This window comes from Lolium rigidum, chromosome 3, assembly GCF_022539505.1.
Source record: "Lolium rigidum isolate FL_2022 chromosome 3, APGP_CSIRO_Lrig_0.1, whole genome shotgun sequence".
NCBI classification, from domain to species: domain Eukaryota; kingdom Viridiplantae; phylum Streptophyta; class Magnoliopsida; order Poales; family Poaceae; genus Lolium; species Lolium rigidum.
The window spans coordinates 188,399,556-188,418,749 of NC_061510.1; the positions used below are offsets into that span (position 1 = coordinate 188,399,556).

At 45.0% G+C, this 19,194-nt stretch overlaps 1 protein-coding gene across 1 annotated transcript in view; it reads right to left on the bottom strand.

The window, feature by feature from the left end:
* Positions 1-294: 294 nt before the first annotated feature.
* The window catches only part of LOC124698776 (probable WRKY transcription factor 75), a 35,952-nt gene continuing 17,052 nt past the window's right edge, over positions 295-19,194 (bottom strand). The window contains exon 2 of the mRNA XM_047231202.1: positions 295-629. Coding sequence (XP_047087158.1) covers positions 413-629 — 217 coding nt within the window. The 3' untranslated portion in view covers positions 295-412. The remainder of the gene's footprint in view (positions 630-19,194) is intronic.

The window sequence follows — 19,194 nt, forward strand, 5'->3', positions numbered from 1 at the left end:
GGAGGAGATGATGCAGGTATGCGGGTGGGGATAAGGAATGAGTGGACGAGAGGAGATGCAGGTGCACGTGGTCCCGCTGAAAGGTCATCCACCACACGTTCTATTCTCGCATTGCGCCGAAGATATATATACCCTGAGGGATCCCATCATGAATGTGCATGATCTATATTGATCGATCAGTTTGGAGTTCATCTACAATCGAAGAAAACACAACAACAACAACAACAACAAAAAAAAAAACAACAACAACAAACAACAACACAATAATGAAAGAAACTTGCATGCATTAGCCTGTATCTAGCTACCAAATAGCGCTTATTATGTATATGTTTGCTTACATACATGTCTATGGTAAATGGACAAAACAACAACACCCCTCCCCGAGTTTGCGTTTCAAGCATGGATGCAACGTTCATTGAAACATATGGTGAGTAAAGGTCGAGGAGCTGTTGTTGACCGTCGAGTAGACCTGCATCTGGGTGAGTATGTGCTCGAAGTTCTCGTTGGACTTCTCGATGGGGTGCGTGTGGGTTCCCTCATACGTCGTCACCACCACGCCTTCGTCCCGCGACAACCGCTGAACCTGCTTCTTCACATTGCACCCTTGGTGTGTGCACCGGTAGTAACTCCTGTATGTAACACGAAATTAGTATATACTAGTTTGTCAGCCAGAGAAAGTAAAAGGTAAGGAGACTGGATTCTCATTTACGAGCTAACTTAGGCTAGCCATAGTGCTAGTATCTTAGGTAGTATCATGCATCTTAGGACCACAAAAATGATGATGTGGCATCTAATTAATGAGGAGAGATAAGATTAGAGTAACATAGGTGGATACTGTATCATAGCGCACGTTACGAGAAAAGTTAATGCTAAATAGATCTTGTACACACATTTTGTATTGGGATTCTACAAAACAATAAATTTAGAAGATTATGATACTACTCTATAATACCACCCACTATAGTGATAGTATCATAGATAAGTATCATATGCATGATACTACAATATGATACTATGCACTATGACCAACCTTAGACTACTCGTAATACAAGTAACTAAGATACTAACATAGAACTACATGCATTGCTAACTAGGCATTTTGATAACATGGCATGGAATTAAATGAAGAAAGAACTAGTTATGGTAACTAGCTATGTTATCGTAACATCACACTTTTCAATGTACATTGAGTCTATAAGATAATTAATACACCCATGTATGATACTAAATCTAAGTTACTATTCCCTCCATTTCAAAGAATAAGGCTTCCTCGTTTTTCGTGTTTTTTGTTTGACCAAGAATTACTTCAAATATATAAAGATTGTTTGTATGAAATTAATATCATTAGAAAATGCTTTTCAATCCAAAGATACTATTTACATATAATATAATGAAGATTTTCTTGCTCAACTTTTATGGTCAAAATTTGCCTTGGAATACGTGTGTGCCTTATTCTTTAAAACAGTGGTAGTATGCACTATGAAGGTAGTAACATAGACTAGTGTTATATACATGACATTATTCTATGTTAATCCCCAATATGGTTAGTCTTATCTGGCGTTTTGGTCTCTGTGGGAGGTGGGCCATGGTTGTAAATCACAACATTTATATAGCTAACTATTATACATATTAGCTATAAATTAGTTACAGTTTACAACTACATGTAGTGCCAACTAGGTCATTAACTCCGAAATGAGAGGCTTGTGGTACAATATTATGTTACTCACTCCGTCTAGATTTCTAGGTCTTGTGCGTATTCTTAGATCATCAGTTTGACTAGCGTAATACAAGGTATATAATATTGTACATGTACACTTAGAAATTTAAAATGTTATTTTTTCTAATGGTATAATTTTTTTGTTGTACAATTTACATGATTTTGGTCAAATTATCGGTCTAGTGATACACACATGATCTATAAACCGGGACAGATGGAGTACCATAAGATCACATACCCCAAGAAAATAGGCCTACAGCTAAATAAATAACTCGTTTATGTAATCACGCCTATGATAATTTGCACTATGGGGGTAGTAACATCGACTATGTTACTCTACACTGATTAGCCAACGATGCAAATTTGTGACAAGAAACTATTATTATGCGCTGATACGGTGTGGCGTTCGTGCACCACCTTCTCGAGACTTCCAAGTCTACAGTTAGATTCATGACCCAAGCTAGAGCCAAATCTATCCAACTTGCGGCGGATTTTCTCCTCTCCACATGTCACTATAATACCCCTTTGAATCGTACACTACTTCATGCTAAAACTTTGTGTGTAGCCAGGTAAAAGCCACGACAATTACATCCATGCGACCAAGGCAGCGGGACCGTGGTAAGGAACCAAGTGCAAAAAATAAGCTACCGTAGCTTCACCGGAGTCTCATGTCCTTTACATTGGAATCTCCACCCTATTAAGAATGGAGTCTCTGCAAAAAATCATCAGCATGAAATCTATGGTATTTTCCAATGTCTCAAAGAAGATGGCGTGACTCATAGAGACTACCCAGAGTCTCCGCCCCAGGACTGGAATCTCGAGCATAATTGGAACAATGGAATCTTTGGACTTTGGGCACGCAAGAGAGTTGGGACATAGCTCATTTAACCTCAGGTCACCCCCTTTCGTTCCTATAATACCCACATTTCGTGGTTCGCTAGATATATGCCCCCAGTCACATTTGTGAACCCTAGAATGAGATTGAGATTAGACTTTAGATAATGATCCATGGCTTCCATTTGGGACACCCAAGACCTCTCCTTAGACCTTTGATTGATTGAGTTGTATCAAAAGGCACCTTGGAAATCTTTCCATTAGAAACTCTAGCTTTGTGTCTCTTTCTTGTGGATTCTATTGAGTTGGTTAATCGGACCAACAAGGGCAAAAGATGTGGATGTGTTGTGTGCATTTATAACTCGATTTGCACTTCACGTTTATCGTGGTCTTCCTTCCCTGCTTTTCGATCCTTGAAGACCGGAACAGAACGAAGAGGTTGGACCACATCCCTCCAAATTGTTTTTTTTACAAAATTCGAAGATACAAAAAAATAGTAGCCTCGAATTACTTTTGGATTGGTCTCTTGAATCATTAAGTTATTTGTGGTTTTGGTCCATTGATTTCATGTTTCAGATGTCGACCTAACTTTGTTTGCACCACTTTTTCCTGATTTTTCCAATTTTTGACAGACTAATTTGATATGTTGAGGCTCAAATTGCTGCACAAATCGACTAACTCGAAGAAAAGGAAAGCCCCGAGCTAGAATCGCTGGCCTGCAGCACAAAAGTCTTTGGCCTATTTCGAATCTCTAGCCTACTAGTGGCGAATCTCCAACATATTTTGACTAGTTTACCTCATTTTGGTTTGGCTAATTTCTATGTGTTTTATGTTTTTGTTTTGTTGCTCCTCGTCTGAAATCAAGCTTGTGTAACACATCAACAGTAACAATGATACCACAAACTCGAGTGATTCCTTTGACAGAATATACAAGCACGATTGTATGATGACCTACACTAACACCGAAGGTATAACTTTTATTTCCCCTTTGAGACCTATCTTCCTTTCTCATACCTTGTCCTACCGAAAGTGGATTTTTCAGTGTTCACTTGACCCTACAAAGTGTGTGTGTTCCCTAGTCCACCCAATACTAGAGAAATACTAATATTATAAGAAAAAGTGAGAGTGAGAAGAGTGGCAAGTGTGCAAACAAAATGCTTCAGCAATTTTCCAACCAAGGTACGGTCTCTCTTAAGTTGGTGCAACACCAAGAACTGTCTTCGTCGGGCCAAATTTGTTACTCACTTATTTTCTTTTTCATGCTAGCCTTACTTATCTCGATCACGCCTTGTCAGCCACGTCACTGTCACCGTCCCGATGCATCTGGCCAACCACTCCACCACTCATCATTGTTCGCATCCCCACATGTTGGCAACCATTGTGTTGGGTTGTTGACTGCTTTATGTCCATCAACAATAACTTTCACGCCGTTATGGAGGTGTTGCGTCACACAACATCTCTTCATCATCAGCTACATGTTGTGTTGCCACCTCTCCATTGACTGCTCAGTTTTTTGATGTGGATTAGGGTTTGTATCTAAGGAAGAAACCCCATCTAGGATGGATTTCGGCCACCCACCCCTTGGCTAGTCGAAAACCCTGCATTTCCCCCTTATATACCCCTTCGTAGCCATCATTAACACTCGAATTTTGTTTAGACTAAAAGTTTGCCATTGCTGCAACTCATGTATACTTCTTTTAAGGTCAGCACCCAGAACAAGACCAACTATTAATTTCGAATCCCACCTTTTCAATAAAGCTTTCATCTTGATCCATAATATCTTGATTGCAATATTAGTTCTTGTTCTCGATTTCAGGTAGGAATTAAGACCCTTGTTGGTCAGGCTGATCGTGCATCCGCAAGATCGGTAACTCCGGGAGATTGGCCAAGCGATTGCATTGGCGCACTTACTTCACACGCGTAGTCGGATCGTCAAGCCCGAGCTCCAACAAAAATTAATTTATCTCCATCTAATTGAAAGATCGGATACCTTAGCCCTATCATGTTGGCACTTCATCCAAAACTAGGTCCATGTATGTAATCCTTGCCACTACCTCATGTACTACTGGAGGAGTGCGATGACGTATGTTAGTGTTAATGGACCGGGTCCTAGCGTCGTTCAGAACCGTCCATGTCACCAAGAGGACACCACCACCGGAAGAATCCTTCCACCACCACATGCTTGCTAGTATAACATCATGGTTAGCACTCCATGCTAATCGTTGATAAACACCACCCGATCCGGATAGAATCACCTGCGACACATGATCCCTCAAGGCTTCTGCTTCGATATGTGGCCTTTAGGGACAGCCCCAAGATCGAGATAGGGCCAACTACATAAAAATGAACTCAGCCGGGCCATGAGAAAGTTGAGACCGATGCCGAAGAAGGAAAGGACCATCCCAACCCCCTCATGTACCACACTTAGGAAGTAAACTGCCGATCCAATTAACAATCTTGTATTGGACATGCACGAATGGAACCTGGGTGCGGGCGCACCCAGTTTTCCAAAAAAATGAAAAAAAATGCTATTTTAAAGTTTTAAAAAAATATGTAGTAAAATTTTACATGTACATATTATGTTGATACATATTTGTGTGCGTTTTCACAAAAAAATACCATTGTATGTGGTCTACACAAAAATGACAAAATGTCCAAATGACAATAGTGAATAGAAATCTGTACTATTCACAGGATCCGAAATTTGCATTTTGTCATTTTTGTGTAGGCCACATACAATGGTATTTTTTTGTGAAAACACACACGGGTAAGTATCAACATAATGTGAACATGCAAAAATTTACTTCACATTTTTTTGAAACTTTTAAATAGTATTTTTTTGAATTTTTCATAACTGGGTGCGCGCGTACCCAGGTTCCGTTTGGTATTTTCGCGTTTGTTATCTCTAACCATATTAGAGTATATGATACCTAAGTGCTATCGTGTATCTACACTAATTATGTGATGAGACGGAGCATTATATGATTGCTAAATGCTGTCTATCTACACTAATTTTGTGATCAGACGGAGCGGTATCTGATCCCCTCAGGTACCATTCTTGCTTTTACATGCCCATGATCGTGTAGAAAAGACAACACCACTATTTGGCTAGATTTCACTTTTGTTTTGTAACGCCTGCCGATCGTCCAAAATAATAATGGTCCAAGGCAAGAGTCATGCAAGCATTATGTATGCCTTTTTTCTCTTCTTCTTTTGAGACATTGTAATTTTGTGACAAAATGGTTGTGTGCAACTTCTGTCGGTTGATCTCAAGAAGGTTGTCCGTTTACTACACTATGTGTGCCCGTAAACCTCTAAGTCACTTAGATGTGAACATCTAGTACAAACTCCCATTTGCCCGTCCAGGGATTGTATAAAATTTGTAGGATATTGCGACGTCAGCCATTGAGCATTATCTCAATTTCTGCCCTTTGGAGCATAAGAATGAGGCTCCAAAATTTATATGAATTGGTTTATATAACTAATTTAGTATAAGTTTTAATATCTGTTCCAACCTATATATTACTAGCGGATTGCCCGTGCTTCGCTACGGAACCACATTTTTAGTACTATAAAACTAATTTAACATATTACTTTTTGAAAAAATTACCATAATTTCTTACGACTACACATGCTCAATTAAAGATGCATGCGAAAAGATGATATTTACCTATTATATGTAATGTGATGACAAATAATTAATAACGATGCCATTATTTCAAAAGTTCACTGTCACCCATTTCTTTCAAAATGCTTTTCTGCCCTATGTAACGGAAATTCAATTTGGCTCCCGGGTGCGTATGCTCCCTCTACCAAGAAAATATATTTCGAAGTGTCGAAAAATTTTGACAAAAATTTTTGCATGTACATCTTCATAATATATATGCGTACGCCAAATTTCGAGAAAACCCGATATTTTTTGTGGTCTATATAAAAAAGAGAAAATTTTATGTTGTGACAAGTCTTATTTTAAGCACCGAATTTTGTCTTTTTTACACATGTCACAAGACAAGTCAAATTTCATGAAAAAACTTTGTAGACGTGTAGCACGTGAAGATGTACGTGCGAGTTTTTTGTTTCAAATTTTTTGATGTTTCAAAATGTATCTAAAATGCATTTTAAAATAAAGGGATCATACGATCCCATGTGTCAAAACACCACTCCCCCTATGTAACCTTCTTTGTCGCTTTGTATAGATTTAGTGATGATATGTATCTAAGGGCATCATATTATGTGCGGACAAGATGAGTTAGGAACAATGAACCATCTGTTCTTCCAATGCCCATTTGTCCAGATGTGTTGGCGATACATATGTCCAGACTGGATTCTTCCTCAGCAGACAGATATTCAAAGCTTTATTACAAGTTTGAAGCTTTCCCTCAACATCCAATTTTTTATGGAGCTGATATGCTGATAACTTGGGCCATCTGGTCTACTCGAAACGACTTCATCTAAAAAATACTACACCAAGTCTATATAGATGTCGAAGAAAGTTTAAGGAGGAAGTCTTGCTACTTCTATATAAGGCTCCTAGAAAGTCTTATGCTGGCCTCAAGTCTTGGGTTGAGAGATTTCAATAATCCCAGATAAGTTGGTTCTTTTTTTCTTCTTCCTTTGGGCTTAGGGCCTGCTAGTTAGTCAGATATTGCTTATCTGATAAGCTTCTCTTTTTATACATATAACTTTTGAAAATTATATAAATATACACAGTGAGGAAACCCACTGATTTGCCTAAAAAAAGGGCATCATATTAGTTGAGTACTTTAGTGACTGGTCGTACGTAGGAACCCTCCACCTCAGGTCTAGACGGAAGTAAAAAAAACATCCTCTTTAATGGACTTTTTATATTTTGTTTTGGCCAGCACCAAAAATTAGCTAACTGCCAACTGAAAACTAATTCCTAACGGTAGTAAATTAGCACGCACATGAAAACAAGCAGTAAATTTTGTGATGGGCTTGGACGAGACCCCAGCATTAGGCAAGCCTAAAAGTGATCCCATTGCATTTAATCTGTCCGAGACTTCTTGCATGGAATGCCTTACTGTTGCGTTTGGAATCCATCCAGTTGTCTTAAGGGTAAGATGAATTTTGTTGGAACTTACAATCCAATGGAAAATTCTCTGTAAGTTCATTGTACAATGCCATTATCCAACCGGAAATACCAGTTGATAAAAACAAAAAGATTTAGAAGATGAAGATACCGCTCAAAATTGAGATTTTTGGCTGGTATTTCCGTCGAGGAGTAAGCCTAACCAAAGATAATCTTGTGAAACGCAATTGGCATGGGAGTACGTAGTGTGTTTTTGTCAACACAATGAGATAATTAAACACTTGTTATTCCAATGTCGCTTGCCAGATCTATATGGTCATGCATCCAAATAGCATCTGATATGTATCCCCCGACTAGTGTGGCCAACATCTTCGATAATTGGCTTCATGGGATCGATCACAGATTTAGAACGTTTATTAGGGTGGGGGCGCTTTCCAATGACAAAAAATTTAATGACAACAATTATTCTCTCTTGCAGGTTATCTACATATGTACCGCTACTCTTCGTTCTTGGACTGCTTGCAGAAGTAGGAGAACCGCGACCTGTTTACGGAGGTCTATACACGGTTGGAGGACATAGCGAGGTATACTTTTTCCCTGCATGGGTGGCAGCATAATCTACGGATTGGGCCCCCGCCTTCACCTTAGGCGTTTTACAGCTCATGTTTGATATGTAATACGCCTTTTCTAGCACTCTAGACTTTTGAGACTTTTTGAACGGTTGTGTGCATCTTAGCTATGCAGAGATCAGGTGTAATTGCTTTTTATGAGTAATAAACACCCATTATCAAAAAAAAAGGCAAGCCTAAAAAACAATGCAAAATATTCAAGCGGAGGAAATGAACAAATCATCAGCTCACCAAGTAAATCCTTTGCTCCCAAACACTAAAACTCAAAGGATAAGATTTGCCTTCAGTCATGTCCAGTACAGTCATACATACGAAAGATTCTTCCCAAAGTCACCGTTGTTTTGAGTAGTGAGGTGAACCACCTAGACGGATCGTGGGCTGCTGCTACCACCGCCTTAGGGTGAAGCAGGACGAGCGTGTGGCGTCCATGGGACGTTGCAGCCGCTGCTCATGAGAGCATCCGACACGGTGGAGCGTAGCCTGGTTGCGCGTGGCAAGCCATGGTTCACAAGGGCATCGGACGCGATGGGAGCGTGCTCCGGTCGCACGGCGGCCAAAAGGCGAACGTCCTCGGCGAATATATGGGGGAGAGCTCCGCCGGCCGCCTCGGCCACATCCGCAGCGGAAGGATCTAGGGGATCGAATCAGCTGGCGTGGAGGGTTCGCCGACCTTTGACAAACGAAAGAAACACTCGCAAGTGAGCTTCTCCTGCCGGCCAGCATTGGGGGAAGCGGCGCCTCGGCCATGACGAAGGCCACAAATTGGGGACACTTCTTATCCCTTCGATGGTTCGCAATTCAGACCGTACATAGTTGGATTGCGGGTTAATTCACGAGAAAGCGGAGGGTCAAAATTAAAAAAACTTTCAATGACGTACCACCCACCAGACGCATTGCAATTTAATACTCCCTCCGTTCCTTCTATAGTGCCTATTGTATTTTGGCACGGAAATTAGTGCAAGCCATTTTTTGACACAACACCCCTAGCGATCTTAGATACAAAATAGGAAACTGAAATCAGATCTCAGAAATAATCTTGTTTACATAACCGATGCGTCATGTACTCCCTCTCTCCCACTATTTTTTCCATAATCAGATTGGTTTCCACATTTTCTGGACGTGAATAGATTGGTTTTCAGATTTACTGGACAGGAACAGATTCGTTTCCAGATTTTCTGGACGGAACATATCGGTGGAAGGGGTTCTTTGCAAAACAACATAGCTTTACTCTTATATTCTAAAATAAAAGCGAAAAAACAATAGGCATTATAGAAAGGAACGGAGGGAGTACTAGTACACATCTCCACATATTCATGCAGTATCGATATATTTTTTCACGTGTTTTTTGTTGCATTCGATTTAAAGCTCTTAGATAGTCGTTCCTGCAATTTTATCACTTTCCAACCATTGCTTCACACTTACATTCCGGTAAGAATTTATCTTGCAGCTTTATTCATTGGGTCCGTGGAATTTTCATTCAAACGAGAATTACCCTAATTCTCATGCAAATGATGTCACCCACATTTAAAGGCAAAATTCAGTTGCAACATATTACCGTTAAAAAATATTCAGTTGCAACTATTGTACTACCGTAGAATTCCAAATTGTAAATGATTTAGTTGCAACTGAAAATAATTAAGTTCCAACCATATTGTAATTTAAAAGTATTTAGTTGCAATTGTGTTGTAATTGAAACTATCTGAGGCATTGTGTGATCACTATAGGGTAAGTAGATGTTGATGTTATAACTTTTCGAAATCAATGCAAAAGTTTCTCCTTGTTTCAGAAATTAAGAAGATTTCACATATCCACAACTGCTGCCCAAGGTAAGTTAAACTATCACGCCTACTCTTCCAGTTTTAAATACTGTGCTATGCGGTGGCACAACATATTTTCCAGTCCGTGCGGTGGGAGCTAGACATGCCTCTTTTTCTCTGTCATAATGGGTCCGAATGATCACACGATGGCACGGGCTAGCCCTGTCTTACATGTAGTTGTTGCCGTATGCTGCTTGCCAACAGCTGGCATGTGCGACATGCATGTAGCCTCGAAATTGCAACTATGACATTAAATTCTAAAAATCACATGCATCACTAGTCGAAAAGATTGTTCCCTAGTACCAACACGTGCTATAAACTACTACTCTTGATGTTCACTCGTAGCTACTACTCAAGAGTATATTATTTGGCAATAGCTACTAGACCATTTAGTACTACCTCCGTTTCAAGGAATAAGCCGCACTGTATTCCAAGACGAACTTTGACCATAAAAATTGAGCAAATTTTTTTTGTTTATATTATATGTAGTTAGTATCGTTGGATTCGTATTGAAAAGAACTTTTTAATGATACCAATTTCATACAAACAATATTTATCTATTTGAAGTAATTCTTGATCAAACAAAAAACAGGTAAAACAAGGGCGCCTTATTACTTGAAACGGAGGTAGTAAAAACTATCAGGTTAATTAGAAAATAGCTACCAAATTCTAATAAGTAACCATCAAGTTCTCTAATATAGTTACAAAATTATTTAGTAACAGCCACCGGGTTATTTACCAGTAGCCACTACATTATTTAGCAGCAACTACCAGATCAATAGTTGTCAGCATTTTAATAAATGTAGGGTTTTCAAATATAGGCATTAGCTTATTTAGTAATAGCTACTAGGTTATTTAGCAATAGCTATCATGTTATTTAGTAATAACTACGCGGTTATTTTAAAATAGTTACTTGGTTTTTCTATATATATATTGAATAATTTAAAAATAACTACCATATTATTTACATATAGCTATTACATATTTCTGAAGCAACTATGAAATCTATCGAATAAAGCTACCGGGTAGTTCTAATACAGCTGTCAAGTTGCTCAATAACAAATTCCCGAATTTTTATTCAACCGATCAAAAATTGTTGTATTCTTGTAATAGCGAAAGCAAAAATATCTTCGTTGGTATCACCTAAGCAATCACATGCAAGAAAAATTTCTACCGCCAAAAGTTATGTTAATTTTGTAGAGATTAAATACATAATCGTACGTGTGCTCCTAGAAGTTACTAGATCCTATGGTACTGTCCAGCACTATTCAACAAATGAATTGGTTGTAACTTGCAAGGAAATCTACTCGTGCAATCACATCATACTAGGCCATAGGCCATGAACTGTAGTAGTACTGTACTACTGGATGGCTCCATGTCAAGCACTCAAGCGCGTGCTAAAAAAGAACCAATCAATTATGCAATGGACAGATTCTTGTTGCTTTCCTGTGCAAGTGCGTAAAAAACGATCTGACAAGCCCACACGAGCAACTGTCGCACGGCCATATAGGAGTTGTTTGCATTTTCGCGAATCTTATAGCATCACACGCGACGAATGTTTGGTGCGGCGCCAGTGACTAGATTTTTTCTTGAATGAACTCAATTTCTTCATACTGCTATACTGCAACTAGCGTTCTCGGATATTATCTTGGCGATGACGGTGGTAGGTTTAGTGCAGGAACAGTGGAAGACTTGTAAGTTCCTTTCAATCGGAAGTCTCCATGTTGTTGTAATCATTACAAGGGCCTTTCCCTGCGTATCACTATCGGAAATAAAGTCTTTGCCGTGTGAGAAAAATACAGGGCAAAGGCCGTTCGAAACACGCCAATGCATTTGCGATGCGTTGGCACACAAATCATACATTGCACATATTGACACGGCAAAGGGCTTTTGCCGTGTGTTTTTAATATATCAAATATATTTAGCGTGTGTATTTGTTGTTAGCCCGGCATACAAAAGCACTAAACGGTTTCATGTGGACTGGCGAAGGCTGTGTTTTCTAACACCATCGGCAAAGTCTAATTGCAACAAAAAAAACTAATGTCAGAAACGCGGCCACATCGACGGAGCTGTCGTTCAGGCCATTCTCCATCGTTGAGTCGACGCTCGAGGCCACCATGTCGAGCTACCGTCATCCAGGGCCACATCTTCGTCTTGCCACGAGCACCGCAGTACACGTCAATCTCGTCGGCGAGAAGCAGCCACGGGAGAGTCCCTCGTGTTTGGCCTCGGATAGGTGCACGGTGACCTCGACGTACTCCTTGTGGCTGGCCCTGCTGTCAAGGATGTGCACCACGGTGACCTACTCCCCGGGGTGCTCCGCCATCCTCCTAGCAAGATCGAGTGCCTCCCGATCGTCGGAGACGCCGTCGGGACAGGAGAGGGCGGAGGAGGAAGAGGTGGTCGTCAGGAGAGGAGCGACCGATGGAGCGGCCGACCTTCCATGTGTATTTTACAGCTATTGTGGTAGCCACTTGTCTAGATATTTGCCGTTTACTTTATCTTTGCCATGTGTATTTTACATGTTTCCTCCGAGTACCGTATTTTCCAAGTGTTTTTTGAAGACATTGCCGAGTATCATTTTTGTTGCCGCCTGTTTTTCTGAATTTTGCCGATTGTTGTCTGTTTGCCGAGTTAATTTTACTAAATACACACGGCAAAGAGCTAGATACATGGTAATGACAAATTTTCCGGAATCACCGGAGACTCTTTTCACTTAGTGGGAGAGGCCTAGTGCATTAAGAATCATGTTTCAAGTACACAAAGAGAAACAACCCTTGAAGACGTGCACTACCAGAAAACGAATTTTCACCGTGTCTTGTTATTTGTTGGACAGTGCTGAGCGTCCCCGGGGATCAAATCCCCCGATCCCCGGGTCGCTAACAGTCCGATGACACTAATCTGATCGTATATTGGGTCAACGCTCTCATGCGGACTGGGAAATCAAAACAAAAAAGCAACTCACGAATGCATGTGCCTTCAGGGACTCCCGCCGCGTGCCAATGTAGCGCTTCGGCCACGCCGGCAGTACCGCCGCGCACGCCGGCAACCTTACCGACAGCGCCGCCGCCCACACCGGCAACCTCACCGACAGCGCCGCCACCCATGCCGGCAACCTCACCGACAGTGCCGCCGCCCGCGCCAGCAGACTCGCCGGCGATGACAACTTCTTGGTAGCAAACTCGTCGCTCTTGGTAGCACCTACGTCCCTAACTCCGGCGAGAAGTCCGCCTTGTAGCATCCCAACTCCGGCGAGTAGCAAACGCCGGCAAGGATGGTAGCATTGATGATATCCTTTTGTAGCATCTCCGCTCGCCTATGGTAGCGCCGGCGCCCTTCTTTTGTAGCATCTCCGCTCATCTATGGTAGCGCCGCCGCCCTCCATTTGTAGCATCTCCGCTCGCCTGTGGTAGCGCCGCCTTCTTCCATGGTAGCAGTAGCGTCCATCTTTGGTAGCACATCTGCTCGCCTATGGTAGCACCGACGAAGTATGCTGCCAGCAACTCTGTCCGCCAACGGTAGCAACTCCATCCGCCGACGATAGCAACTACGCCCACCGGTAGCAACTCCGCCCGCCGCTAGGAGCATGTGGCGCCCTTGCTTGCAGCACCTCGATGGGCGGCCCGTAGCTTGCAGCAGGTGGTGGAGGTCGAAAGAGGCGGCGGCCACGCACAGAGCCGGAGGTCGGCGTGGGGCGGACGAGGGCGTTCCGCTGCATGCAGATGAGGTCGGGAGAGAGACGGTAGCCGCACGGCGCAGGTGGAGGCGGAGCTCGACGCAACGCGCAAATATCGCCTTGTTGCGACGGCCGCATGGATGCTGCCTGCTGCAGCGGGAGGAGGGCGGCGGCCGGCGGACGGGTGTGTGTAGTGAGATTCGGAGTAGCGGGGAAGAAGATGATACTACTCGGTGAAGAGATAAGGCTGGAGGTTTTGTTTTAATGGGTGGAGGGCCCCACCCATGTGCTATGAGCACGGAGCCAGCAAAAGGCGGACGATGAGAACGGTTCATCCCCGGGGGATCTGTAGTTTTTTCCTTATTTGTTTGCCGAGTGTATTACTTTCAAGGGAGAGCTGACGCCTCTCTTTTCTCTCTCCCTCCGCTTTCCCCTTGAGTGTCTCCACCTGCTCTCCGGACCCTCTCCTCTCTCTCTCACCGGCGGCTCTACCGGCCGGAGTAGATGGGAGAGAGGGTGTCCGGCCCTCCTGTACATAGTAGCTATAGGACTGTTGTGTTTGCCTGTGTGGCTATTTGGCGCTATGCCATTTGGAGTTGCTCCCACGCTGGCGCGCGGCGGTTTTTCGCGGCCAGGGCTCGTTGCTGGCGACTCCCCGAGGTGTGGACAGTGGCCGGCGGCGGTAACTAGCGAGGCTCCCTTCAATAACGCGGAGATGCTCAGGTCCTTTCTTTTCCTGCTTGATCTGGTTGCCTCGGTAGCAACAGGTTGTGTGGAAAGTGTGGATCTGAAGCCCCGCGGGAAGTTCTTCGAGCTGCGTTCCGCGGAGGTCATCAATGGCGACGAACTCAGGTCGCCGTTATCTGTTGGTGCTGGGGCCACTCCGCACTAGGGTACGGGAACTGAAGTATACTAGGTTGTTCTTCCTCCTGGCCAGGGTGCTTTCTTGGAGGATCTTCAGGGGTTTGGTCGCGGCGACCAGCGTTGCTTCTGTTTCAGTTGGTTTCGTCCCTGGGGCGGAGGCAGACGGCCGTGAGATCAAGCTCAACAATGGTGACGGTGGCGAGGGAACCGATCGCTTTTCTTCATCTCGTGTGTGGGTTCTCTATGTAAAACGTAGGGGCTGGTTTGTAATTTTTTGACTTTGAAGTGCCTCTCTGCAATTGACATTCTTTTACAAAATTGACAGCGACCACAATTTAACTATGTTAGTTGAAGGCATCCACGTTATACTCTATTTTTAATGAAAAGTCATCATGCTGAAATATTTCACTTTTAACTGGTCTGTTTCTAAAATATATGGATGATGCGTGTGATTTAGTGCAAAAAAATAATATGTCTCTTGTATAGTTTTTATGAACAAAATATATTAATATCGTCGAGATAACAATTACGCCTAGCTTCTGCACCAAGCGCCCCCCTCCCCCCCCGTGTGTTTGTGTGTTTGTGATATTCGACCAGACCGTTGCAAGGACTCGATGCGCTCTTCACCCCCTGCTGAACCAGAAGGGGAGCCTGATTCCCCGGTGTTGGAATCATCGACGTGACATATGGCGCGCCAGGTAGGCGACACAAGCGCAATGGGTCACCCAAGTCCGCCGTCACTATGCCTGGGCCATTGTGCCCGGAAGTCTAGGATTTTTCTGCCTCCTCGACTCTGACGAAGACGCGACGGACCTCCTAGCCTCGCCCGCAACATATCGATGCACCAGTGCTCACGAAGTCCGTTGCCTAGGCCCTTGGAGGGTCACTCTCGCCGCAACATGTCACAGTCTCCCCAAGGCGGATGCCCCGGGGCACAACGGGGCAAAGGAAGAGACGGTGGTTCGTTCGCTAAGGTGATCTCCTCGTGGTCCGGCAGAGGCCACGGGAAAGCTTGCGTAATTTCACTCGACAATTCGCCCGGGTCCTTTATCTTTTGCCCGATGTATCGGCAAAAAGAGTGGAATTGGCTTTATTTCGAGGGGTACATAGCTACCTCTTGAGATAAAGGCTAATCACTTAGACCCTCCACTCCACAACAGAACTTCTGGCCCTGGCGGATGAGTGCGCACACATGGAAGAAGCAATACCTACCACTCGGTTGTAGGATGGGAAGTGAAGAACAGGAGATGAGCTCAAGTGCACGACCTGCTAGGGATGGGGAGGAAGATGACCTTCGGGACATCGTCGGCGGCACATGACATGTACCAAGCTAGGAACAGGCCTTCGACCTCATGGAAGCCCGGGGGGAGGGGCATTCCCAGATGCCCGACAACGTCGCCGTTCCATCCCAACCAGAAAGGATCTCGTGGAGGAAGATGGCCCGACAAGCCATTGCACAGGCCCCAGGGCCATGTGCTTACCACCCGAGTCGGGGACACACAAGGAACCTGGATGCTCGAAAGCACCTTCGCCTGGCCCTGCAACAATTTGGAACAGGGAAACCACCGAGTTGCAACCTGACGACATGGAGAAGGGGTTTACCCGTAGTAGCATACAACGACATGTGAAGGGAAAGGGAGAAGATGACCCAACGGATATCGCCGATAGCCCCGGTCCTCGACCAAGCTGGGGTTGTATCCAGGCCTCACCCGAGGATCGAGTACCACCCAGATGCCTGACAGCGCTTCTCCCCCAACCTTAACGAAGTGAATCCCACGGTGGAAGATGGACGACCAGTCATCTCCAAGGGCCCTGGTTTAAAATTCGAGCCAGGAGCGGATCTCTCACCACGCGAGCGGGGGTACGATCTTCGATCCCAAGAAGTGCCTCCTCCCGGCCGTTGCCGCCTGAGGACAAGATAATGGGAAGACGGGTGCGGCCCCCTCGCCCACCCATCTACAACCTGAGCCACGAATGCATCAGGAGACCATGGATGATGTCCCCGTAGCAACACTCAAGAAGTTGGCGCCTCACCAAGGATAAGGTAGAAGATGGCCATAGGGACATCGCTGATGGCCTCGGTCTCCGACCAAGATCGGGGTCTCTTCGGATCATCACCAGAAGAACGGAGATGCTTGATTACGCCTTTCCCCCAACCTCGAAGAGGCGAGAACCGTGGCGAAGATGGCACTTTGGTGATCGCTTAGGGCCCCGGTTTAAAACCTGAGCTAGGGGTGGCCTCCTTGCTCCCAAAATAGGGATGACAACCCTGGATGTCCGAAAGCGCCACCGTCCCTCGCCCCCTCAACGACGAACGTCTGAAATCAACCGCGGGCTAGCGGGAAGCCACGACAGGAGGTTGTGGCCCCCACCCCCTAGAGATCTAGGCACAATGACTCCTACTACAAGCCACCAACTAGACCTGAAGACCAGACAAAGGGACGGACCAATGTTGAGCAATGGTACGCTCGGTCTTACGACCGGCTCTTCCTCCCCCTCTCTGATTTATGGACGACGCAACCACAGTAGGCAGGCCCTTCGGAAGACGGCCTTGTGGCCCATAGAAGCAGCTTCAAAGACGCCCTGCCCGGTGAACCTGGAAAACGACCATGCTAGCCCCCGTCAACGGAACGGATTGAAAAATGTCTACAACATAGTTCATGATGAGGTTGTCCTCGCGGGAAGCTCGGTCCGCCCTACCAGGTCCATGCTAGGTGGCTCTGGGAAAGGCTTTTTCGCGATAAAAAGTAACCACTGCCGCACCCCCCCACCGTGCATGCAGCGTCAAGAGGGCTTAGGGGGCCAGGAGGTTTGCTAGGGGTGGGCTCTCGGGTTTTTTAAGAATGCCACCTCCCGGGAACTAGTCGTAGCCTGCGAGGGGCTGGCAGAAAAGTTGGCATCTAGCTCAACGTTCCCCTTCACCCTTTGAGATGGGACTTAACCTCTTAAATACCTAGGGTCTCGACAAAAGACAAACATCCTTGAAGAAGAGCCTAGCGTGGTGGCCCTAGCCACCCCGCGACAACGTTTCCAGGCTTGCCCACGGTTGGTCTCGCACCTCAGGCAAAATCCTAGTGCGAGCAATCTATTCGGGGTTATCATCCCCTGATTAACAAAAAGCCTTGCGCTCCAGCTAGGTCCCATAGTGCAAGCAATGTATGCAGAAGCACTCCCCATGGATGAATATGAATGAGTTGGTTCCTCTTGCACACAATTTTGTTACTATTCATCTGGTTTGCTTTGTTAATGGAGAAACACGGTCCACGGTCTTTTTCGTTCTCGTTCATCCAGGACTAGTCACGTGGATGGATATATATCTCGTTTTCCCCTGGACGCTCTTGTCGCAAGGGTCCACCGACCCTCTTTGGAGGAAGTTATCCGGGGAAGCTCGACCTCCCAGGAAGGCGGCAACCAAGATTCAAGCGCATGCGGCGAAGAATGCAAAACCAGGAGGGCACCTATAGGCGATTGAGCGACATGGATGATTAGGCAGGACCCGAGAAGCAACCAGGAGGAGGTCTCTCGGTAGCAAAAGATAAGTGTCTTTACATGTCCTTATATGAAAAGAGTTGAGCTCCTATGGTCCAATCCCCCACTCTCCTCCCTCGCAGCAGCCACTTTCTAGGAAGACGAGGCAAACAAAATCTGAAGCTTTTATTAATCTAAAGGTAAGAAGGCCCACTACTACAGGATGGGACGTTCTGTTTTACTGTTTCTTTTTATTTCGGCTCCTTTTCCAGGTGGATGGCCTATGTTACTGTAGTTCGGACACACAACGAGGGATGCAGTCGTCTCCCGGGAAAACGAGGTCCTCACATAGATGCCCCGACGGAACCTTAGCCGAGCTACATCTGTGGAGTTCTATTCAACAACTGATGACGGAGAAGTGAAGGAGGGGCTCCAGTCGAGAACACTCGACCACAACTTCCCCGAAAGAGGCCACCCGACTGATCAACCCCGCGTAGCCAAGACATGACCAAACTGGCAGGACCTAACTTGCGCCTGCACCTCTGGTACCACATCTGTCAGTACCATGGATATCTATACTTAGCACCAACAAGAACGGTAAGCTTGGTGCCACACCCTCATGAAGCCTCACTTGCTAATATAAGGGTGCACACAACCGGATCGATTTCGATCTAGAGAGCCAGGGATGGCATGCGCCAAACAATGATGATCTCCGACATGAAGACCGAAACTCATCGGCGGCAGGGTCGAAGAGTCTGATATCCAGCAAATCAACGACTTGGTGGATATGAGAAAGGACAAACCACAAAAATTTTGTGGGGTCGAAGCTCCATAATTATTTGAGTCAGACCTGTAAGCTCTGCTCATTGTCTCCCGCCTCCCTAACAGGGAGCGCCGTCATACTGACGCCGGAAACGGAGTAGATGCCCCTAGGCCAGACCACGATGCCACCCCTAGCAGCCTCCAGGGCCGCTAGCCCCTCCCAACCATGGCCGTCGACCTAACTCCAGGCTTCGCTGAGCCAAACGGCCGGAGATCCCCATGCCCCGGGAGCCAAGACGTTGGCAGCAGCGGAGGGCGCATTGGAGAGACCCCTGGCGGCGCTAAGATTTCTCTCCCAAGATCGCCTTGAAGGGGAG